This window comes from Schistocerca serialis, chromosome 8 (assembly GCF_023864345.2).
Source record: "Schistocerca serialis cubense isolate TAMUIC-IGC-003099 chromosome 8, iqSchSeri2.2, whole genome shotgun sequence".
Classification (NCBI taxonomy): Eukaryota; Metazoa; Arthropoda; class Insecta; order Orthoptera; family Acrididae; genus Schistocerca; species Schistocerca serialis.
This window is the reverse complement of record NC_064645.1, coordinates 319606122-319632459: the sequence shown is the minus strand read 5'-3', so window position 1 is coordinate 319632459 and position 26338 is coordinate 319606122. Positions and strand designations below refer to the sequence as shown.

Genomic DNA, 26338 nt, shown 5'->3' with positions numbered 1-26338 from the left:
CGACAGTGCCAGACAACACGATGCCGCACCAGCTCAACAACTCAACAGCGTCAATGCAGATGGGAGGCAATCGATCACTTTGCTACCTTCCCACAGGCCAAATTTGGGCCCGAGCGACTTCCACCCTTTCCCGGAGATGAGGAAGTGATTGGGCGAACGACGTTTCACCGCAAGAAAGAAACCTCTGCGCTCTGCCATTAGGGGCTGGGACAGACTGGCGGAAGTTTATTTGAAGAGGAGACATGAAAGCTGGTACGTCGAATAATATAGAAACATAATGAAAAAGAAAACTGAGGAACTGGCAGATGACGATCAGTTCGAATTTCGGAAAAGGTAAGCTATTTTGACATTGCGATTATAATAGAAACAAGACACATTCAAACGATTTATCGACCTGTAAAAAGCCTTCGATGATGTAAAATGATGCATAATGTTCGAAATCTGAGACAAATGGGAGTGTTATATGAAAGGTCGCATAATATACAATACGTACAAGGAACAAGAGAGAACGATGATAATGAAATACCAAGGATATGAAATGTTCAGATTAGGAAGGGATGTAGTCTTTCGCCACTACTGTTCAGTCTATACATCGATGAAACAAAGACGGGAATAAAGGAAAGATTCAAGAGTAAGTTTAAAATTTAGGGTGAAAGGATACCAACGATACGATTCGATAATGACACTGCTATCCTCAGTGAAAGTGAATTGCAGCACATGCTGAATGGAATGAACAGTCTTACTTGCATGGAGTATGGAGCGATTATAAACCGAAGAAAAACGAAAGCAAAGAGGAGCAGCAGAAATGAAATTAGCGATGAACGTAAAATAAAAAGTGGTGTCTACAAAGTAGAAGAAGTTAAAGAATTCTGCTATTTTGGTAGTGAAATAACACATGAAGATAAAGCAAGGGGATCACAAAAAAGAAGATTGGCTCAGGCAAACACAGGCCTTAATCTGAGACTGAAATTTCTGAGAGTGTACATTTGGAGCTCATCATGGTAGCAGTGAATCGTGGTCTGTGGGAAAACCGGAACAGAAGAGACTCGAACCAGTTCAGGTGTAGTGCTACAGAGCAGAATTGGCGAGGAAATGAATGTATGTAAAATACTGTTAAGAAGAAGGCATAGGATGATAGGCCATCTGTTAATACGTCAAGGCCTAACTTCCATGATACGAGAGGGAGCTTTGGCGGGTGAAAACTGTAGAAGAAGACAGACATTGGAATACATTCAGCAAATAAATGAGGACGTAGATTGCAAGTCCTACTCTGAGTTGAAGAGATTGGCACAGTAGAGGAACTCGTGACGGGCCGCATCGAACCATTAAGAATACTCGTGACCCAAAACAGTTCTGTAAATTGATTTTTGACCAACAGAAACATGATCCTAAACTACTGAACAAAACTGTATGGTCCGACGAGGCCAATTTTAAGTCAAGCGGAGAAAGTTAACCGACATAACTGCACTTTATGGTATATTGACAATCAAAATCTTTTGTTAGAATAACACTAAGTCAACCTGTTGTGAGTATTTGGGCGGGGTGGGGGGGGGGGGGGGCGGCTATACTATCATTTGGTGCGCGAGGACCATGTTTTTAGAAGAAACAGCAACAGGAGATAATTATTTACACGTGCTTCAAAATTACGTGGTACCAGGACTTATGACGTGTGCTGAAAACTTTCAAGAAATTTACTTTCAAAACTGTTTAAATGTATGTGAAATCTTATGGGACTTAACTGCTAAGGTCATCAGTCCCTAAGCTTACACACTACTTAACCTAAATTATCCTAAGGATAAACACACACACCCATGCCCGAGGGAGGACTCGAACCTCCGCCGGGACCAGCCGCACAGTCCATGACTGCAGCTCCTAAGACCGCTCGGCTGATCCCGCGCGGCAAATTTACTTTCAAGATGATGGTGCTCCACCATTTTATGCCACTGCCTTCCGCTATTATTTGGACGAAACTTTTCGAAGAACGGCAGATACTAACATGCCTCTACGTTCATCAGGTACCGCGCCTATGTAATTTTTTCCTGTGGTGTGTCGTCAAGGACTGTTTATTCCCAAAATTCTCAGGCCATTGCTAAATTGAGAGACTACATGAACGATGTATTTCATGATTTTGACAGTGATTCCACAGAATGGTTCTTGGTTGATTTGAGGGAGGAGACCAAACAGCGAGGTCATAGGACCCATCGGATTAGGGAAGGATGGGAAAGGAAATCAGCCGCGCCTTTTCAAAGAACCATCCCGGCATTTGCCTGAAGCGATTTAGGGAAATTTAGGCAAACCTAAATTAGGATGGCTGGAGGCGGGTTTGAACCGTCGTCCTCCCCAATGTGAGTCCAGTGTGCTAACCACTGCGCCACCTCGCTCGGTACCACACTATGCCGTGAGTATGTAACAGTGTTCCAAAACGCTTCAGAGATGTGTTATTGAAGCAGGAAAACAGTTTGAACATAAAAAATAATAGTAATGAAAGATAAATTTTTTCTTTTGTTTAAATCATTGCCCAGTGTCCAGTGGCTTTTGTGCCACCCTATATGTTCTGGTAACGTAGACTGAACGCTCTTCATGTTATCTGCATATCTACAACCACATGACTACAATACAATTCACACTTAAGTGGCTGATTTGAGGCATGCTTCTTCGGGGTCGCAACTGTATAGTAATGAAGAAATTTCAGATTTTTTTATTTTGTCCGTCTCATTTGTGTGAATATACAAAATCTTTATATTGATGCAACTGAGACCGACAAAGTAAAAAAATAAAATTATCAAGTTTCCCCACATTTAAGTTCATAGAACCACCTTCAGACTATTTATCTTACATTCCCTTGGCGATCAGCATGTGGAGAAACGAACGCTGAAATCTTTCTTTATGAGCTTTGCTTTCTTCCATTTTATTGCGATGATCACTTCTCGCTATGTAGGTGAGCGTCGACAAAGTGGGAGTGTTGTCGCATTTGGAAGAAAAAGTTGGTGAATGAAATTTAGAGAAACGATCTCGCCGCGAAGAAAAAACATTTGTTTTAATGATTGGCATCCCATCTCGCGTATCACGTCCGTGACACTCTCTCCCCTATTACTCGATACTATATACCAAGCTGCCCTTTTTTGTACTTCTCTGATGTCTTCCGTCAAAACCTATATAGTAAGGATCTCATACCGTACGGAAATACTCTAGCGGAGGACGGACAAGCAGCTTCTTTGGTACATCTGTTTCATTTTCTAAAAGAGTTCTGCCGTTAAAACACAGTCTTTGGTTCGCCTTCTCTGCAACATTTTCTACGTGATCTTTCCAATTCAAGTTGCTCGTAATTTTAGTCCCTAGGCATTTAGTTGAACTGACAGGCTTTAGATTTTTGTGATCTATTGTGTAACCGAAATTTAACGGATTCCTGTTAGTACTCGTCTGAATGACCTCACACTTTACTTTACTGAGATACAATAGCCACTTTTCACACCATTCAGATATCGTGTCTAAGACATTTTGTAATTGGTTTTGATCTTCTGATGACTTTATTAAACGGCAAGTGGCAACATTATTTGCAAACAATCTAAGAGGTCTGCTTATATCATCTCATAAACCGTTTAGGTAGATTAGGAACAGCAGAGGGGGTATAACATTTCTTCGGGAAACGGCGGATACCATTTTGATTTTATTCGATGATTTTCCGTCAGTTAGTAGGTATTGTAACCTTTCTGAGAGGAAATCACGGATCCAGTCACACGACTGAAGCAATACTCCATAAGCACGCAATTTGATTAGAAGTCTCGCGTGAGGAACGATGTCAAGTGCCTACAAGAGTATGCGAAAACGTGAGCTACGGCGAAGTTATTACTAAATGCATCCTAACCACAACTATCGTGGTGTTACTCTTTTATTGGTTGCCGAAGGAAAAACATCGGTAGATATCCATCTGAGAATGAAGAACGTGTGTAGGGCGGCACATCTGTCGAAAAAGGACCATTGCAGAATGGTGCTGCTAGCTCCGTGCTGGTTGCGATTGGATACAAGACGCCGGTCGATCTAGGAGGTCAGCCTCATCCACAGTGGACAACAATAATCGAGTTGTTCGTTATTTATGTCCTATCGTAGGTGGGGTAAAAAGGCTGTCATATTATTTTATTATTATTATTATTATTATTATTATTTTCGATTATTCCATTTAAAGAGAGCGTTTGAACTTGAATTCCTTTATGATGATTGTTTATGTTTTTTATGAGCTCAAATTTTCTTCATGTGTTCACTGTGTTATTTCTTTCGCTCCGCTGTCCATTTGCACCCTGGTCTCTTCTGTGTTGTGGTGTCAAATTTATGTTTTTTGATGATGTTCCTGAATTCAGTTCTATTTTCTGCATCGTTTACTGTTATGTGTGGTTGTCTGAGGTCCTCTTCAACTTCTTTTATCCATTTTGTTTTTCCCCTGCCTGAGTTGATGACTTTAAGAATTCGCTTTGAAATTCTGTTTTCATTCATCCTGTGGATATTTCCGCAGAACTGCATTCTTCTTTTCCTTATTGTATCCGTAATCTTGTCTGTGTATTTATATAATTCTGATGTTGGTCTCTTTTTCCAGATTCCTTGCTCTTGTATCGGGCTAAAACTTTTCCTGAGAATTTTCCTTTCTTGTTTCTCTATTTCTGTGATTTTAGTTTGCCCACCTGTTTGTGTTGTTTCAGGTGCATACAGTGCCTCCGGAAGTACGACAGTGTTGTAGCGCCTCAATTTTGCGTTAATGGATATGGACTTTTCATTATAATAGTTCCACGTGAGTTTATATGCTTTCTGTAGTTTTTTTATTCTTTCCTCATTGGCCTTAGGTTGATCCCTGATGGCTGGATGATTTCTTCCAGGTGCTTAAAATGTGGTTCTTGTACGATTTTCCCATTGGTTGTCACAATAGGCAATTTGTCTTGCACTCTTTCTGTGTACTGGGTTTTCTCATACGAGATTTGCAGGCTAGTTCTTTGTGCAATTTCGTGTAACTTCTCTGTCATCTGCAAAAGCTAAACACTTCACATTGAATCTATTATCTTTTCTAATGCCAATTTGGATTCCTTTGACTTCTTTTTCCCGTGTCCTGATAATTTTTTCAAGAATAATATTAAAGAGTAATGGTGAAAGTCCGTCACCCTGTCGCACTCCAGTTTGGATTTCAAATGGTTCAGAGACGTCCCCCATAAATTTAACCTTGGAGACTGTGTCAGTTAATGTTTGCCGAATGATTGCTCTTGTCTTTCTGTCAATGCTGCATTCTTCCAGCGTGTTGCAGAGCGCTACTCTGTCTATTGAGTCTTAGACATTTTTAAAATCTACAAAAGTGTTTCGGGTGTTTCTCATCTGGAGAATCATTTTCAGATTCCAGATCTGTTCTATGCATGATCGTCCCTTGCGAAAACCACCCTGGTATTCTCCTATTTGTGGGTCAGCTTGTTCTTCTAATCTATTGATGAGAACATTTGATAGGATTTTATATGTGACCGGCACGAGTGAGATACCCCTGTAATTGTTTGGTTCAGTTTTGTCCCGTTTCTTGTGGAGTGGATGGATGAGTGCATATTTGTTCTGTTTCCCAAATGTTTAATATGATTTTGTGGATTTTTCCTGTTAATCTTTCATCATTTAGTTTCCATAGTTCTGCAATAATTCCATCTTCTCCTGGGGCTGTCATTATTATTATTATTATTATTATTATTATTATCATTATTATTATTATTATTGCTGGTGCTGGTGGTAGTGGTGGCGGCCGTAGTAGTAGTAGTATGTACTACCTATGTGCTAAGGATACTGTAAAGTTGATTCCCTAAGGACGTCTGGTTAGAAATAAGGATCTGAAAGCCTGAACCTTACCAGGTGAAACAAATAAAAGAACATTATAACCACTGTACAGTTGCGTGATATTTATTGTGAAGGCAGCATCTTGAAACTGTTTAGATTCCTATGCTGCGTGTTTTGTTGGATACGAGTAAAGCAGCCTGGCTCGTCGCCCGGAGTGAGCTGCCGACCGCCGGAGGAAGACGTACAGTAGCGCAGACTCCAGCCGACAGCGGGCCTGCTCGATTACGTGGCCTGCGTTGGGAATGTACCCGGCAGCCGGTCGCTGCTCTGTTCCTCCCCCGCACCCGCACCTCCACCTGTTGCTGGACGGATCGCTGCTGCCGAGAAAGGCGGCCTGTATCCGGCAAGCGGCGTATGTAGCCCGGCCCCCACTATCAGGAAAAGGCGCCGGCCGGGCCTCTGAAGGGACGACGTCCGCACTCTTTGCTGTCGTGTAAAGGGCGATAGCGGCTGTCCGCCAGCAGGGCTGCTAACGCTACACGAATGGAAAAGCTGCTCGTGCCAGAGCCCTGCATGCCGGCGACCCGCGCAACACTCACGGCGTTACTGGAGTGCTTCCACTTTGGTCCAAAAGCACTGTGCTGCTCCCACTAGTGGCGACCGAGCGCGGTGGCGCAGTGGTTAGCACATTGAACTCGCATTCGGCAGGACGACGGTTCAAACCCGTGTCCGGCCATACCAATTTAGGTTTTCCGTGATTTACTGAAATAGCTTCAAGCAAATGCCGGGATGGTTCCTTTGAAGGCACATGGCCGACTTCCTTCCCCATGCTTCCGTAATCCGATGCGATTACCAACCAACTAGTGGCACAGTACCGCTACTCTAGCCAGTTACTGTCACATGCTGCCCGTGGAAAGACTGGACACTTCCTACTGGAGGTGGCAGTAGAAATGCCTATTAGGGACCATTCTATCGGAAATGTTCATATTTTGTAGAAACGCTGTTAATATTCGTAAATCGATGTTATACTCACGATATACTGACACTCCAACACATTTCAGCAATGTATTGGGGGATTCATAATTCTCTTTTTTACATGCAGGGAAGTATGGAGGTAAGAAATCTCGTAGAGGGTCTCAAAACATTTGCATCTAGGAAACCCCAGGTAGAGAAATAGTGAATCAAGTTTGAAAGAATAATTGACCACCGGCAACATCCTACCCCTCCCCCAGCCCCCCTCCCCCCACCAGCCTGATTCTTTAACGAATCTAACTCTCATAAAACAGCTCCAAACCCCAGACGTCTGATTACTTTACAGACGACTTTTTGTGTAAAGTATGGCTGAAGACGCAAAACTCTAATTACATGGGTTTTAATATGATTTTCATGATTGTGAGGAACCGATGTGAGCCGCGCTGGATTAGCCGAGAGGTCTCAGGCGCTTCAGTCACGGACTGTGCGGCTGGTCCCGGCGGAGGTTCGAGTCCTCCCTCGGGCATGGGTGTGTGTGTTTGTCCGTAGGATAATTTAGGTTAAGTGGTGTGTAAGCTTAGTGACTGATGTCCTTAGCAGTTAAGTCCCATAAGATTTCACACACATTTGAACATTTTTTTGAACCGATGTGGGTGTTAGTTATTACGATTAGTCGCTATCGATATTCGGGAGGATGAAGTAATCGGAAGTAGTAACAGAAAATACCTTACAAAAAATAATATTCGTTGGACGCTGAATTATTCAGAAATACTAACAACAGTTCCGCTACAAACGATAAGTTGTGTAAATTCTTTGCTAAATGCATAAATAGTATTTCATATTTCTTTACGAAGTCCAATGTCAATTACAAGAGGCTCTCGTCTATTTTTTTTTTAATTCGGTAATCGTAGGCCTGTGTGGTATGGTCATATGAAAAAATTAACATTGGATGCTGTCTGAAAACTGGGTAGCGAATAGAGATAGTAGCTTTCCTTTTTTTTTCTATGTTGTCGGTCTTCTGACTGGTTTGATACGGCCCGCAACGAATTCCTATCCTGGGTCAAGCTCTTCATCTTAGAGTACCACTTGTAGCCTACATCCTCTCATTCTGCAAACATCCCCCAGGCTGTGGCTAAGCCATGTCACCGCAATATCCTTTCTTCCAGCAGTGATAGTTCTGCAAGGTTCGCAGAAGAGTTTGTGTGAAGTTTGGAAGGTAGGAGACGAGATACTGGCAGAACTGAAGCTGTGAGGACGGGTCGTGAGACGTGCTTGGGTAGCTCAGGTGGTAGAGCACTTGCCCGCGAAAGGCAAAGGTCCCGAGTTCTAGTCTCGGAAGTTTTACACCCTCAACTGTTTGCTGGATGTGCTGCAGTCTCTGTGTTGCTCTACAGTTTTTGACCTCTACAGCTCCCTCTAGTATCATGGAAGATATTCCCTGATGTTTTAACAGATTTCCTACCATCCTGTCCCTTCTCCTTGTCAGTGTTTTCCACATATTCCTTTCCTCTCCGTTACTGCGCAGAAACTCCTCATTCCTTACCTTATCAGTCCACCTAATTTTCAACATTCATCTGTAGCACGACATCTCAGATGCTTCGATTCTCTTCGGTTCCTCTTTTCTCACAGTCCATGTTTCACTACAATACAATTATGTGGTCCAAACGTACATTATCAGAAATTTTTTTCCTCAAATTAAGACCTACGCTTAATAAAAGCAGACTTCTCTTGGCCAGGAAAGCCCTTTTTGCCAGTGCTAATCCGCTTTTGATGTCCTCCTTGCTCCGTCCAGCATTGGTTAGTTTGCTGCCTAGGTAGCAGAATTCCTTAACTTCATCTACTTCGTGACCATCTATCCTGATATTAAGTTTCTCGCTATTCTCATTTCTGCTACTTCACATTATTTTCGTCTTTCTTCGATTTACTCTCAACCCATATTCAGCTCTCATTGGACCATTCCATTCAACAGAACATGTAATTCTTCTTCACTTTCACTCACATAGCAATGTCGTCAGCGAATCGTATCACTGAGATCCTTTCACCTTGAATTTTAATTCCGCTCCTTAACTTTCTTTCATTTCCGGCATTGCTTCTTCACTGTATAGATTGAACAGTAGGTTTGAAAGACTACATCCCTGTCTTACACCCTTATTAACCCGAGCACTTCGTTCTTGGTTGTCCACTCTTATTATTCCCTCTTGGTTCTTCTACATATTGTATATTATGCGTGTCTCCCTACAACTTAACCCTGTTTATCTAAGAATTTCGAACATCTTGTACCATTTTACATTCTCGAACGTTTGTTTCAGGTCGACAAATCCTAGAACGAGTCTTGATTTTTCCTTAGTCCTGCTCTCATCATCAACTGCAACGTCGAGTTGCCTCTCTTGTGCCTTTAATGGTCTGGGCAATTTGCACACTGTGAGCTACTGCCTCAAGACATATACACAGTGTAACTATAATACTTGACTTGTTATGTCAACGGTGAGCGTAACATTATTCCTCTTAATGGCTAGATTATGATATTCTAAATTTTTAAATTACGTCAATAATTATACGAAATTATTAAAATCAGACTCTTTTCCCCTTGGAAGTCAGTAGGTAGGCAACCTGCAGTTGAATTTGGGTGACTGGGTAATTGTATTAGCCATTTGGTGATAAATCGAAGACAGGAACCCACATTCGGGAACATCGACCACGATAGTAAATTGGGGCAGGCATTACTCTGAAGCAGAAGAAAGCGGGCCACGTGTCCCTGAGGTTGTCTGGAGTATATATTAACATTTATGCCGATTACTTTTCGAATAATAAACAGTTTGTATTGTATTGTATCATATTGAACTGGGGACCTATTAACGATGCAGAGGCTTCGAGCACGCCGTAGCCCTCAGTGCCTCACAACCCCACAACAGGCTACAGCAGTCCACTCACCCCACCGCCGCCCCACACCGAACCCAGGGTTACCGTGCGGTCCCGTCCCTCAGTGGACGCCCAGGAAACGTCTCACACCAGACGAGTGTAACCTCAATGTTTGCGTGGTAGAGTGATTACGGTGTACGCGTACGTGGAGGCAGTGTTTGCGCATCAATGGCCGACCGAGTGTAACTAAGGCTGAATAAGGGGAACCAGCAGGCATTCGCCGAGGCAGATCGCTTAAAAAACCATTCACAGACTAGCTGGCACACCGGACCTCGACACTAATCCGCCGGGGGATTCGTGCCGGGGACCGGCACGCCTTCCCGCCCGGGAAGCAGTGTATTAGACCGCACGGCTAACCGGGCGGCCATAAACAGTTTACTTACTTCATTTGACTGCTCCGCATATGACACAATTGCAAACAGTAGTAGTAAATAAGAAGAATCCGAGAGGGAAACTTGTTTTTGAATTGTTTATTAAACGGCAACAATCACTAAGTAGTCACACCTAAGCACCTGTTTCATCTGTAAATTGCTGCAGTACCAATGCTGTCGTGCTTCATCCACGCGTTGTCTTACAAACAGTGTGCAGTGTATCCTTAAAGAGGACTCCTCTCGTTGGCTCTAGAAAAAAAAAGAAATATGTAAAAGAGTCGAATTCAGGAAGTTTGGCGTCCAAGAATGTGATTCACTTCGATCGACCAATCTTTACGCTGAACAGAAATAAGAAAGATCAGACATTTGCACTATATTAACCACTACACTAGCCAGTTGTGTAACTCTGAATATATTGATAAACAAGACAGAAATGTGAGGTGTTCCTGCTACAGTGTTTTACCATGTCGACTCACAATCCTTAGTGACCTGGCAATTTGCCAACTTGCTGTACGATAAGTAATGAAGTAGAAGATACATCAAGACACAATAGAAACTAAACAAGAATGCACTCAGTGCCTAAAAAGAGTGAAAATTGCTTAACCGAGATGAATTAAGAAAAGGGAAGCTTTCAGCCATGAATTCGACTTGGGGCAGTACGATGAAGTTTACCGTATTTTTAATGGTGGAATCGTGATGCTCGATGATTGCCAGGTAACAACCAACGTAGTTGTTGTAAGAGTCTTATTACGAAACATGTTAATGAAACCGGACTGACTTTGCACGCGGCTGCTTCCAGGGTAATGGAAGACATAGTTTGTGTATGAAAATGGCAGTAACTTCCACACTACTACTATCCGCTATGGTGGTGATAGTTGTGGGAATGTTTAAGAGGGACTAAACAGCTATGAGAAGAGATCCAGGATCTGTAACAAAATTGGCTCGGCGAGTGTCTCTCTGTGCCTTTGTAAACTGGGGTCCCATATCACAGCGTGTGTCCCGTTTTATATTAATCCTACGAGGGTTCCGTTTTTTCGATTGACGAACGGAACCATAATCGCTGATTTAGTTGAACGGCTTTAATTAATTAGCAGACAAATCTAACAAATCTACGACTACTTTCAATGAACTCGGAATTATAGAGCAACAAAAATCTGTGATTTAAATTACAAAAATCCACTCTATTCGATTCTCTTTATTTGTGACGGTAATGGAAGTGAAATGAGCGTACGGTATTGTGGGCCGGGTGTCCCCCATTAGGGGAAGTTGGGCAGCCAAGTGCAAGTACTTATTGCATTTGACGCCACATAGGGCAACATGTGCGTCGGAGATGAGGATGAAATGATGATAACACAACACTCAGTCCCTGAGCGGAGAAAATCTCCTGCCCCAGCCGGGACTCGAACCCGGGTCCCATGGCGTGGCATTCCGCCGCGGACATTTGTGGCGATGACTGGACTGGACATCCGTTGTGGCTCCGCCACATATGTTGTATGCCTTTAAAAAGTCTCTGCTTTACTGGCTTCCTTGTAGGTGTGTACTGCATCCGCTAAGATGTGGGAAGTGTTTTAGCTAGTAATGTTAATATATGCGCTAACATGAATTATTATCAACATATCTGCGGCTGTGTCACTGAGAAACATCATTAACATTGAAACTTTCCTGGCAGATTAAAACTGTGTGCCGGACCGAGACTCGAACTCGGGACCTTTGCCTTGCGCGGGCAAGTGCTCTACCATCTGAGGTATCCAAGCACGACTCAAGAGGCGCGAGTTTTGCTTGGATAGAAGGCAAAGACCATGAGTTCGAGTCTCGGTCGCGCACACAGTTTTAATCTGCCAAGAATTTTCGTATCAGCGTACACAGCGCTGTATAGCGAAAATTTCATTCTGCATACACACTGATTACAGTGACTGAAAAGAAAGCGGAAGAAGCCCAGGCATCTGATGATGCACTGATGAAAGCGGGACAGTAAATCGTACCCTGAATCTGCGCTATGAACTTGGGAGTGTCGTAACATGCCGGAGCTGTTAGCTCTGCTCACCATAATCCCGGTGTAAAACGAGCAGAGAGTTGTCACCGTATCTGGCTGCCATGAAGTACGATGCTCGACTCGTTCTTAGGACTCTGACATTGGCCACTATTCGGCTGTTGTCGTCAAGAACGCAGCCTGCGGAGAGTCGATGTGTTCAGCACTAAGCCCTGCGATGAACTTACTCCTAAGTCAGTAAGGAACCGCCTGCCCCTTTCTCCCTACCAAAGAAAGCTCGACCAACAATCCTCTTAAAACTTAAATCTGTCCGCTGGTGGCGTGGCGTAATTGTTTCCTTAACAAAATATCCTGTCAAGAAGAGGCAAAACGTTAAAACCAAACGATCTCAGTTTCTTCCCCTCTTTTCTAACAAGCTTCCCTCTATGTGTTCCGACCTTATGACCCCCATATCAATTTCACCAATTTTTGTCCCCACACAGCAGCTAGCCTCGTATCACATTCCCTAGGAAAAGCTAAAAACAGTTCTCGTGGCGGCCGCGGTGGTCGTGCGGTTCTAGCGCTGCAGTCCGGAACCGCGGGACTGCTACGGTCGCGGGTTCGAATCCTGCCTCGGGCATGGATGTGTGTGGTGTCCTTAGGTTAGTTAGGTTTAAGTAGTTCTAAGTTCTAGGGGACTGATGACCTAAGATGTTAAGTCCCATAGTGCTCAGAGCCATTTGAACCAGTTCTCGAGGCTAACCAACAATTTGGCGGCAACCTCTGAACCTATAATACGTCAGAACAGTTTTGCCATGTTTTTTTGGATAGCTGGGAGATGTTTATCTGCTGAATGCACTTTTGTTAACATGCTCCTTGCGCCAACTTCCTGCAGACAGAGTTCTGGAACGAATGCTTTCAGGTTGGTCGTCTAGTGTGGAAATAAGCCATAAACAAAACAACAAGCGGGAAGTTGGCGTGATGCTCGCTTGGAAGCCCTCTATACCTGACGCTTACCCAGTCCGCATTTCTGCAAAAGGCTGTGTTCCCTCGGCTCATTGGGAAGCGTTTTTTGTCATGCCTGTGACATCTGTCCCATATCCTCAGCACTTCATGATTGTAAAGCTCACCGAGAAAAGCAATGAATATAACCATCACCAGAATATATTAAGGAATGTTAAAAGAGACATAAGGACAGCACATTTACTCATGTTCAGAAAAGCAGAGCACCTTGAACGACTAGAAATAGGATATTCATATTCGCAGGACATTTACACTAGTATGTTCCGCAGAAATGATTAGCATTTCGGTCACCTCGGTTCAGCAAGTGCCCTGTTGCCTAGTGTGCACATGGTCCGCCATGGGCCCTGAATACTTGTTCCATGCGTGATGCCATCGATGAGTATAAGGCAGGAATAGCTGCATTCATCTGGTTCCAAAGTTCGCCTGTAGTGGTTGGCACTGGGTCAGAGTGCTGCACAAGTCGTTTCACCATATTCCACACATTTTCGATTGCCGACAAATCTGGTGATCTGCCGGACCAGAGAAAAAGGGTGACGTCCTGTGACTCCAAGAAGGCACGTGTTCGTGCAGCAACATATGGTCGTGCATTGTCTTGCTGAAAAATGGCGTCTGAGGTATTGTTCGGAAACGGTATGGCTACGAGTCGCAGGATGTCATTCACACGTCACATTGGTCACAATGCCCTGGACACACATCAACAGTGATTTTTGGCTGGCACTGTATGTCTTGTGCCAATGCAGTCACTATGATGCCGCTCCCCCCTCCCCTCCCCCCCCCCCCCCCCCCACACCCTGCTGCAAAAAATGTGTGTGAATTACTAAGGGACCAAACTGCTGAGGTCATCGGTCCCTAGACTTAACACACTACTTAAACTAACGTATGCTAGAAACAACCCACACATCCATGCCCGAGGGAGAACTCGAACCTCCGGCGGGAGGGGCCGCGCAATCAGTGACATGGCGCCTCAAACCTCGCGGCCACTCTGCGCGGGCTTGTTGCACCGAACCAAAATGTGGTCATCATTTTCAAATTAACGGCACCTGGATTCGTCCGGAAACACTATCTGATTCCATTCCTGTCCCCACTGACTTCGTTTCATACACCATTGTCCTGAAGCATGTTTCTGTACATTTGTCAAAGGTAGGCGGAGAAGTGAACGGAGTACACACAACCTATACCGTAGTAAACGGCGACGGATTGACACCCCTAACAGTGTAAGACGTGTTACACTTATTCCACTGTTGTGCCAGAGCCGAGAAGGACTCGGATCAGTCCTGTAATGCCATTCCGATGAGGTGTCGATCATGTCGGGGGAGGGGGGTGGCCTGGGTGGAGCGACCTGGCCCATCTGATTGTGTTCTACAGCCTTCCGTGTGCCATTCCCCACACACCCGTTGCACTGCCGAAACACTTCGCCCCACACGATCAGCAATTTCTCGAATGGATGCATCGCATTCTCTCATGCCAAAAAAACGCCCCCTTTCAAACTCACTGACCTGACGGTACGATTCGCGCATACGTCTGCCTGGGATGCTGCACATCTGCTCAAATCACACTGATACAGTACCGTCGGTTTATAGCGACAAAGAGAGCCGCAGGCACGTTTTAGCGTTAAGTGGTGTTGCGCAGCGATATCGATGTTGACCTTTAACCTGTGGGCTGACGTGGTTCAAATGCTAATGTACATGTCCGGTGAATATGGACGTCCTATCTCTCATCATTGAAGGTGATGTGTTTTTTATGAACATAAGTGTACAATTACTGTTATCTCACTAATCCATCAAAACTCTTATATTTTCAGAGCCTATTTAATTCCCCTCCAGTCAAATTATTTATTGTAACATAAAATGAAGGGAGATGAGCCGAAGAGCGTACTACTTTTCAGACACAAAGATACAGGCTGATCTTATCAGAGACAGTCTGCCGTTGAAATGGTAAACCCATCTGACAATACTGCCCGTACCCCGGCATGGAGCATGTGGTACTGACGGTCACTCACTCACTCACACTCACACACACACACTTATTTAACACTCGTGCGCGCGTGCCTGCTTTCGTAACACGAGCGGGTGTGCGATGTACTTCGTAACCATATAAAGAATAGCTGTCTTTATATTACGAAGGTAAACATTTATGACCAAAATCACTGTTTAATCTTAGTTCAATTAAAATAAACAATAAAATAAACTTATATTTTATGAGCTAAATTACTCAGGTTACCCTCCATTCAGAGGCTGTTGCACGCAGCGACCGTTATTTTGATTTGTAAATAATAGATTTCAGCTATCAGTCGGCCTTTGGAATTTTTGTTGGCAGATCTAGATTTAAGCTAGCAACTAGCCATTCTCAATTCACTATCCTTTTTTGGTCAATGCATGTAATGCCTGTTGGTCTGGCTTTGTACACAGTTCATGGACTGTGTACAAAGCCAGACCAACAGGCATTACATGCATTGACCAAAAAAGGGTAGTGAATTGAGAATGGCTAGTTGCTAGCTTAAATCTAGATCTGCCAACAAAAATTCCAAAGGACGATTGATAGCTGAAATCTATTATTTACAAAGCTAAATTACTGATTAATTAAACAATAATAAAATAAATTTTCATTGCATCACTCTGTTACCTCACAATAATGAGTCCCTCGGAGCATTGAAAACATCGTAATTGCATCAGATCCCTTCTAAAGGCTTATTCAATTACTAATTGTCTCAGCTAACTGCCTCATTGTTGAACCGTGCTGCTCGCTCGGAATCTGGGTCATTTTCTTTCACACATCGTAAATTTTTTCTCGCCTAGCTCTGTGTTATTTTATATTACTTCTGCTCATGGACGTATGACAGTGTAGCTTATCTCTGTATTAGCTGAAACAGTGATGGAGTAATAGATACCGGCTTGCAACTGTGAAACAACAATGGAATGGTACAAGACAATGTTATTTGTGGTTGGCCCACTTTATACATAGGCGCGCCCGTTCAACGGTTAAGGATTGATTTTTCACTGTTACTTATATTGTACAAACTGCTGCAAGTTATCAAAACTTATACCTTATAAATCAATCCGTAAGTTGGAGTTTGTGCTTGTTGCTTGCAGTACTCCAGTGTACATCCTTTCAACAAAAACATCATAAATGCTGTTACATATGTGAAATATTTGACGGCTGTAATTGAGTTTCACGTTTCTGACACGAACCTGTATTGCATAATATCCAGTGATTGGTGTAATCGATATTAGGGGAAATAAATGTGCAAAGTATCAGGTACTAATTGAGCACATGACTACACTCATGCTCATAAATGAAGGATAATGCCGATACATGGTGAAACAATGCTCTGGTGGGCGGTTTGCTGGTTTAAATCATATCGGGGTATGATCATGCGGTCGCACGGTGGCCCTGGCAGCAGTCCACATACGCAGAGGTGTGTTGGATCACGTAAGAGGACGATGCAGCGAGTAAGTGTGCAGACGTTTTCAGACGAGCCAATGGTGACTGCGTGTTGAAAATGGCTCAAAGAGCACATATTGATGACGTTACGAGGGGTAGAATACTAGGGCGACTGGAGGCTGGTCAAACACAGCAGGTCGCTGCATATGTCCTCCGTGTGCAACAAACTGTGATCTCAAGATTATGGCAACGATTCCAGCAGACAGGAAATGTGTCTAGGCGCTACAGTACGGGACATCCACAATGTACAACACCACAAGATGACCGATATCTCATCAGCAGTACCCGCAGACGGCCACGCTTTACTGCCAGTAGCATTGCTCGGGACCTGACCACAGACACTGGAACAGTTGTCTGAAGACACACAGTCGACAGACGACTGAACAGACATGGCTTATTCGCCCAGAGACGTTCAAGGTGCATTCCACTGACCCCTGGTCACAGGAGAGCCCGTAAAGCCTGGTGTAAAGAACACAGTACATGGTCATTGGAACAGTGGCCCCAGGTTATGTTCACATACAAGTTCTGGTATAATCCGAACAGTGATTCTCGCCGGGTTTTCATCTGGCGTGAACCAGGTACCAGATACCGACCACTAATTGTCCTTGAAAGGGACCTGTATGGAGGTCGTGGTTTGATGGTGTTGGGTGGGATTATGATTAGTGCACGTACACCCCTGCATGTCTTTGACAGAGGAACTGTAACAGGTCAGTTGTATCGGGATGTCATTTTGCACCAGTATGTCCGCCTTTTCAGGGGTGCAGTGGGTCCCAGCTTCCTCGTGATGGATGATAACGCACGGCCCCACCGAGCTGACATCGTGGTGGAGTACCTTGAAAAAGAAAATATCAGGCGAATGGAGTGGCCTGCCTGTCCTCCACACCTAAACCCCATCGAGCACGTCTGGGTTGCTGTCGGTCGACGTATCGCTGCACGTCTTCAAACGCCTAGGACACTTCAGGAGCTCCGACAGGCACTGGTGCATGAATGGGAGGCTATACCCCAGCAGCTGCTCGACGACCTGATCCAGAGTATGCCAACCCGTTGTGCGGCCTGTGTACGTGTGCTTGGTGATCATATACCACATTGATGTAGGGGTACATGCGCAGGAAACAGTGGCATTTTGTAGCACATGTGCTTCGGGACGGTTTTTTCAACTTATCACCAATACCGTGGACTTACAGATCTGTGTCGTGTGTGTTCCCTATGTGCCTATGCTATTAGTGCAAGTTTTGTGTAGTGCCACGTTGTGTTGCACCATATTCTGCAATTATCCTTGATTTATGAGCATGAGTGTAGATCAAATGAATTACATCGCCTTGGGATACCTTAGCGGTATTGGGAATTGAAGTTGGGTCTTCCGAATGGCAGTCAGACATGCTGACCACACAGCTATGGAAGTGGATAATTTTTTTTACGTCTTCATCTTGAAAAACCAGCGAAGTGAAAAGATGTATTTAGGTATATGAAGTAGTTGAGCGAACTTTAACTGTATGAGGTGGGAAGTGCCAAGAAGTGGTTGGACACTAACCTTCAAGAGTTTCCCAACGCTTCTTCTCAGTCTCCGACTCAAGGGCGTCAAAGACAGCAGCTCCGACGAGGAGGTAGGTGAACGTGCAGACGATCAGCGAGAGTGTCCGGACGTTTTGCTTCTTCATCGTCCGGGGCGCACCATGCTGGCGGCTGAGCGGCGGCTGCTGCTGCTGCTGCTGCCATGGCTATCAGGCCGGCCGCTCCGGCGCCCGCCACCCGTCCGCTCGCGCTACCACCATCCTGCCAACACGACAGCACACGACTCTGCTAGTAGGAAGGCGGCTAGGTCGGCGCTCCTGCTGCCACTACTATGGCTATCATGGCTGTCATGCTGGCCACTTCACTGCCACTATTTGTCTGCTCACACTACCACCATCCTGCCAACATGACAACACACACTGCTCTGCCAGAGTGGTGTGTATATAAGAAGGCAGTTGAGTGGCTGCTGCTGCTGCCACAGCTATCAGGCTGGCTGCTCCAGTAGTCAAAACCTATCCACTCATGCTATATAATGAATCATTGTTTAAAGTCAAGGACATAAATGAGGTCCAGAGAGTACATCACTAGTGTTCATGATAAAAACAGAGTAAGATACATGAATCATCTGTTTAAAAACAGTGAGGCATGATTTAATGTTGCTTCAACTACTGTATTTCGCTCCTTGTTCACTCTCTCAAATAGATGTGCAGAGAAAGAGGTTCTGTATTTAATTTGTGATATACGTAATGACTGGTAAATAAATGTTCAAATGTGTGTGAATTCTTAAGGGACCAAACTGCTGAGGTCATCGGTACCTAGATTTACACACTACACACTACACACTAACTAATGCTAAGTACAACACACACACACCCATGCACGAAGGAGGACTCGAACCTCCGGCGGGAGGGGCCGTGGAGTTGGTGACATGTCACCTTTAACCGCGCGGCAGTAACTGGTAATCGTTATCATAATTACTGTAATCCTGTCCTACTATCCGTGAGCCATTTATACGTTTACAGCTAATTAAACAATTGGCAGTGGTCGGTTTGGTGATGTGGTGTTTGTACTCCATCACATATTCACCATACGAGTCTGCAGTCAAATTTTCTTTTTACACGGTCTCATTATCACTGCTAGTATTATGCAAATCATCTGTTACATTGTACTGCTTTCCAAAGACGACTTCTGCACCTGACTTTACCAAGAATTTGGGAATCTCAGATGATGTGATATTTATTCAACAAAGTATGGGTTTCATTTTATCAGTAATATAGAATTCTATGTGACCATTTCAGTATTATTAAAACGTGTCTAAATGTCCAAAAATATCTAGGTGGAAGCTGGCATCAACATTTAGCCAGATTACTGCTTCCATTGGTATCTAGATAATGTGTTATGAAAGAGTTTGTTTACTGTATCTTATTCAGGTTGAGATACTACATTACATTAAATGTGTACCTGTGCTGTTATTAGGAATCTGATACTAGAATGGTTCTGCAGTCCTGTTCTAAATGTTTAATAGTACATAGAACATTAGTTATGCCTTGAATATCATGAGTTTATTTTACGCACATCTCTACCCCCTCCCCCCTCTTTTTAAACTTATACATTTCCATGATGTAGGAATGGTTCAAATGGCTCTGAGCACTATGGGACGTAACATCTGAGGTCATCAGTCCCCTAGAACTTAGAACTACTTAAACCTAACGAACCTAAGGACATCACACACATCCATGCCCGCGGCAGGATTCGAACCTGCGACCGTAGCGGTCGCGCGGTTCCAGACTGTAGCGTCTAGAACCGCTCGGCCACTCCAGCCGGCATCTAGGAATGTTTTTAACTATTTTTAATATATATCTTGCATTGTCATTAGACCTAATACTATAATAAATCAGCACATATGGTAAAAATATTAAATAATATATATACCATGGGACAGGGCATGGAGACATTGAGCTTATATTACTCACATGTCTGTTCCCCCCACCCTCCTTTATAAACTCTTACACATTTGTATAAATAATTCAAAAGCCAAGAACTCTTAAACACTGTTTACCAGATGACCGGTTTCAACACACTAAAGGTGTCATCATCGGATCTGTGAAGATATAACACGACAGGTTTGAGGGAGGGCTTACATGAGTTACACTATATACATTACTATTTGTACAGCACCACATACCTGAGTGTAACTTAACATGCGTAAATCATTTGGATATAACGATACATGAGGCAGACCAGCAGATATAAAATCATTGTCGCAGAAATAAAAATTAAAAAACAACTGCCCTCATGGTCATTCTGTTCCATCAGATATATAAAACCGAAGTCATAAGTTTTATCTTGTAGTCTTTCGCCCCTACTGTTCAATCTGTACAGAGAAGAAACAATGCTGGAAATAAAAGAAAGATTTAGGAGTGGAATTAAAATTCAAGGTGAAAAGATATCAATGATACGATTCGCTATTGGAATTGCTATCCTGAGTGAAAGTGAAGAAGAATTACATGATGTGCTGAATGAAATGAACAGTCTATGAGTACTGAAAATGTATTGAGAGTAAATCAAAGAAAAAAGAAAGTAATGAGACGTAGCAGAAATGAGAACAGATAGAAACTTAACATCAGGATTGATGGTCACGAAGTAGATGAGGTCAAGTAATTTTACTACCTAGGCAGCGAAATAACGGACGGAGCAAGGAGGACATCAAAAGTAGATTAGCACTGGCAAAAAAAGGCATTCCCAGCCAAGAAAGTCTACTACTATCAAACATAGGCCTTAATGTGAAAAATACATTTTTGAGAATGTAGATTTGGAGTACAGCATTGTGTGGTAGTGAAACAAGGACTGTGGGAATGTCAAAAATTACTTTGATTGATGACGTACGGAATGAGGAGGTTCTGCACAGGATCGGAGCGGAAAGGAATATGTGGAAAACACTGAAACACTGACAAGGAGAAGGGACTGGGAGGACATCTGTTAAGACATCAGCAAATGATTTCCATAGTACTAGAGGGAGGTGTAGGGGGAAAAAAACTGTAGAGAAAGACAGAGATTGGAATACATCTAGCAAATAATTGAGGACGTAGGTTGCAAGTGCGACTCTGAGATGAAGAGGTTGGCACAGGAGAGGAATTCGTAGCGGGCCGCATCAAACCAGTCAGAAGGCTCAAATAAAAAAAAATAAATAAACAAATAAATCGCCAAACTAAAACCCTTCGAACGGATTGACAGAGCGTGAGTCATTACTCGAAATCACTCGTTTCTAGTCATCCACTGTGTAGTGGCGTCGCTCTTTACTTCTCAAGCGTCGCTTAGCATTGACAATGGAAATGTGTGGCTTATGAGGAGCTATTTGGCCACTGTACCTCATTCTTTTTAACTCGTTACGCTAAGTCATTGTGTTAGCTGGAGTTATGGCAGCCCTACAGTTCTCATGAGTTTTACCTTCCGCTGATTTCATGCGACTGTTAGAACCGTACGCTGCAATACTCGACACTCTCTGTTCGTCAGTACATCGGTCTTGGTTTAGGTGTGGTTATTCCTTAACGTTTCCACATCGCATCACTTCGCATCAACATCAGTCGGCTTAGGCAGCTTTAGAGCTGCTGAACTGTTCCTAATGAATTTGTTATTCAACTGACAGCCAATGGCTAGTGCATGTTCTAAGTCACTCAGATCTCCCAACAGAACTATGATGCTGATGCTGCTTTTGTATTGATGACATCACACTTCTCGCCATCCTTTATACTGTCGGGTCCGTCTCTCATAACATCTGGTTGTCAATCCCGCTTTTTGTGGAGAGGTCATACGTTTTACGTCAGTTCCCTGAAAACGGGTTCCTCAATATTACCTAAATATGGAACTATCTTCTTTTTCCGTGTCTTTTCTGCAGCACTAAAGCTTTGGGAAGTACTTGTAGCTATGTCCCCCCCCCCTCTCCCCCCCATTTATTTTACATATTGTGCTGTTGGAATAGCTGACGGTTCCTTCAGCCGATCGAGCACATATTTCTGTAATAAAGACAAGAATTTAGTACACTACTGGCCATTAAAACTGTTACACTAATACGAAATGCAGATGATAAACGGGTATTCATTGAACAAGTATATTATACTAGAACTGACACGTGATTACATTTTCACGCAATTTGGGTGCATAGATCCTGAGAAATCAGTACCCAGAACAACCACCTCTGGCTCTAATAACGACCTTGATACACCTGAGCATTGAGTCAGAGCTTGGATTGTGTGTACAGGTACAGCTGCCCATGCAGCTTCAACACAATACCACAGTTCATCAAGAGTAGTGACTGGCGTATTGTGACGAGCCAGTTGCTCGGCCACCATTGACCAGACGTTTGAAATTGGTGAGGGGTCTGGAGAATGTACTGGACAGGGCAGCAGTCGAACATTTTCTGTATCCAGAAAGGCCAGTACAGGACCTGCAACATGCGGTCGTGCATTATCCCGCTGAAATGTAGGGTTTCGCAGGGATCGAATGAAGGGTAGAGGCACCGGTCGTAACACATCTGAAATGTAACGTCCACTTTTCAAAGTGCCGTCAGTGCAAACAAGAGGTGGCCGAGACGTGTAACCAATGGCACCCCATACCATCACGCCGGGTGATACGCCAGTATGGCGATGACGAATATACGCTTCCAATGTGCGTTTACCGCGATGTCGCCAAACACGGATGCGACCATCATGATGCTGTAAACAGAACCTGGATTCATCCGAAAAAATGACGTTTTGCCATTCGTGTACCCAGGTTCGTCGTTGAGTACACCATCGCAGGCGCTCCTGTCTGTGATGCAGCGTCAAGGGTAACCGCAGCCATGATCTCCGTGCTGATAGTCCATGCTCCTGCAAACGTCCTCGAACTGTTCGTGCAGATGGTTGTTGTCTTGCAAACGTCCCAATTTGTTGACTCAGGGATCGAGACGTGGCTGCACGATCATATGCTAACAGTCATTGGATCTCGACCAACGCGAGCAGCAATGTCGCGATATGATAAACCGCAATCGCGATAGGCTACAATCCGACCTTTATCGAAGTCAGAAACATGATGGTACGCATTTCTCCTCTTTGCACGAGGCATCACAACAACGTTTCACCAGGCAACGCCGGTCAACTGCTGTTTGTGTATGAGAAATCGGTTGGAAACTTTCCTCATGTCAGCACGTTGTAGGTGTTGCCACCGGCACCAACCTTGTGTGAATGCTCTGAAAAGCTAATCATTTGTATATCATAGCATGTTCTTCCTGTCGGTTAAATTTCGCGTCTGTAGCACCGTATCTTCGCGGTGTAGCAATTTTAATGGCCAGTAGTGTGGCATTGTATATCATGTGCCTGATATTGAAGAACTTTCGCTGCACCTTTGATGTGGAAGGACTACAATGCTACGACTCACCCAGCACTCAGAGCTAGAGTGTTTCTACACGGTTCCTACGTTGTTTGCGAGAACTCTAATCTTTCGTAAACGGAGATATACGTAGGAGTATGTGCTCTCTCTCTCTCTCTTTCTTCTTTGACTCATGAAGTAATAAGTGCTATCGTCATGAGATGTCAAATTGATTCCATATTTTTAGATTTCCAGTAGGCTTTCGACACCGTTCCTCACAAGCGTCTTCTATCCAAACTGCGTGCCTACGGAGTATCACCTCATTTATGCAACTGGATTCGTGATTTCCTGTCAAAAAGGTCACAGTTCGTAGTAATACACGGAAAGTCATCGAGTAAAACAGAAGTAATATCCGGTGTTCCCCAAGAAAGTGTTACGGGCTCTCTGTTGTTCCTGATCTATATTAACGACATAGGAGGAAGTCTGAGTAGCCGTCTTAGATTGTTTGCAGATGATGCTGTCATTTACAGTCTTGTAAAGTCATAAGATGACCAAAAAGAATTGCAAAATGATTTATATAAGATATCTGTATGGTGCGAAAAGTGGCAATTGACCCTGAATAAAGTAAAGTGTGAAGCTATTCACATGAGTACTAAAAGAAATCAGCTAAATTTCGATTACGCGATAAGTCACACAAATCTGAAGGCTGTAAATTCAGCTAAATACTTAAGGAATACAATTGCAAATAACCTAAATTGGAACCATCACACAGATAATATTGCGGGTAGAGCAAACCAAAGACTGCCATTCATTGGCAGAACATTTAGAAGGTGCAACAGGTCTACTGAAGAGACAGCTTACACCACGCTTGTCCGCCCTATTCTGGAGTACTGCTGTGCGGTGTGGTATCCGCATTAGATGGGACTGACGGATGACATCGAAAAAGTACAGATAAGGGCAGCTCGTTTTGTATTATCGCAAAATAGGGGAGATAGTGTCACAGACATGGTACGTGAAATGGAGTGGCAATCATTAAAAGAAATGCGCTTTTCGTTGCGACGGGATCTTCACATGAAATTTCAATCACCGGTTTTATCCTATGATTGCGTAAACATTCTGTTGCCACCTACCTACATAAGGGGAAATGATCATCACGATAAAATAAGAGAAATCAGGACTCGCACAGAAAAATTTAATTGCTCGTTTTTTCTGCGTCCCGTTCGAGAGTGGAACGGTAGAGAGACAGCTTGAAGGTGGTTCACTGAACCCTCTGCCAGGCACTTTATTGTGAATAGCAGAGTAATCACGTAGATGTAAATGTAGATGTTCCCCCACGCCCCAATAGATGAAAAACAGCGTTGACATTCATAAAATGAGTAAAAGGAGGTGTCGAACAAGTATGTGTTCATTGTGTCTTTCAAAGTAATTATTTTATTGATTTGTTTCTTGACATCATTGGGTAAATGTTTATGGCTGAACACATAATTCCTTCCTGTGCTACTATAAGTCTGAGTAATGTGCGGTGAAAGTCATTTATCCTTGTTGTGTAATATTGTGTTATAGAACTGTTGTTTTTTAAATTTGATTCGTCGTTGCAAAAAAATGCCATAAGAGAATAAACGCATGTGAGGCTGTTCCCGGCATGCACAGCTATTAAAAGAGCCTCTACAAAGGGTTGTAAAGTGGATAGCCCATACTTTCCTTATCACTAGCCTCTGTGTGATGAACAGTTTCTGCCTCAATTATGACTTGACCTAGAATCTGTTTGCAACTAAATAATACTGTGAGAAAATAGCAAAAATAATTCGGCATAATGACATTTTTGTCTTCTAAGTCTGCTATTATACATAAATAAAAAATTGTACAACTTTGACGTTTCAGAAGACCTGTAACATCCATGAATTTAGAATATTCTGTTTGATTTATCGAATTTCCGACAAGCATTCTTTCTGACAGCGTGGTCAGGTCTTGCGCAGTTGTAGTACCGACTTACATATATTGCATTTTATCGAATTTCTGTAACAGTCTGTTTGCAGAGAAACAGTTAACAACTGTAAATAAAATTGAGTAGAATTTTAGTGCCACCATTAAGTTTGACAAAGGGAGCAGTTCCAGCTTCTTAGACAAATGATGGCAGAACACATACACGATGACGGTAAAAAAATTGCAACGACAAGAAGTAGTTTTGAGACATACATGAGAGTTGGTAGGCGTATTCCTAGCCGGCCGCTGTGGTCGAGCAGTTCTAGGCGCTTCAGTCTGGAACCGCGCTGCTGCTACGGTCGCAGGTTCGAATCCTGCCTCGGGCATGGATGTGTGTAATGTCCTTAGGTTAGTTAGGTTTAAGTAGTTCTAAGCCTAGGGGACTGATGACATCCGATGTTAAGCCCCATAGTGCTTAGAGTCATTTGAACCATTGAACCATTTTGGGGGTATTTCTACATCTGGATGACGACGTGTATTACAACTTGCGCCAGTGGCATAGGAGTTACGCTAGTAGCGCCACTATGAGAATGCAAATCAGGTTTGCTCTATATATATATATGCTGTAATGGTGGTTAGCGTTAATTATCTTGGAGATTGGACGTTGATGTTAGTCACGAATGTCTTTAAGACGACCAAGACGCCGTTATCAACACCTCACTGAGTTTCAGTGAGGTCGTATAATAAAGCTACGACAAGCTGGATATTACTTCTACAATATTCAGAAAGATGTGGCAGGAATGTATCCACTATACATGACTGCTGGCAACGGTGGTCACGAGATTGTACGGGCGCAAGTGCACCGGCCACGTGGCACTACCGAGAAGGAAGACCATCGTGTTCGGCGTATGGCTCTGGCGCATCATACTGCAACTGCAGCAGCAATTTGAACAGCAGTTGGCACCACAGTGACACAAAGAACTGTTACAAATCGGTTACTTCGAGGACAACGTCGTGAAGAAGTTTCGTGATCATACTATTGTAATAGGGGGAGACTTCAATCTACCAGGTATAG

General features: G+C 43.6%; 1 protein-coding gene across 1 annotated transcript in view; it reads right to left on the bottom strand.

The window, feature by feature from the left end:
• LOC126416997 (two pore potassium channel protein sup-9) overlaps positions 1–18143 on the bottom strand; it is a 151966-nt gene extending 133823 nt beyond the window's left edge. Inside the window, exon 1 of the mRNA XM_050084883.1 lies at positions 18017–18143. Within this exon, the coding sequence (XP_049940840.1) occupies positions 18017–18143 (127 nt within the window). The remainder of the gene's footprint in view (positions 1–18016) is intronic.
• Positions 18144–26338: the final 8195 nt, after the last annotated feature.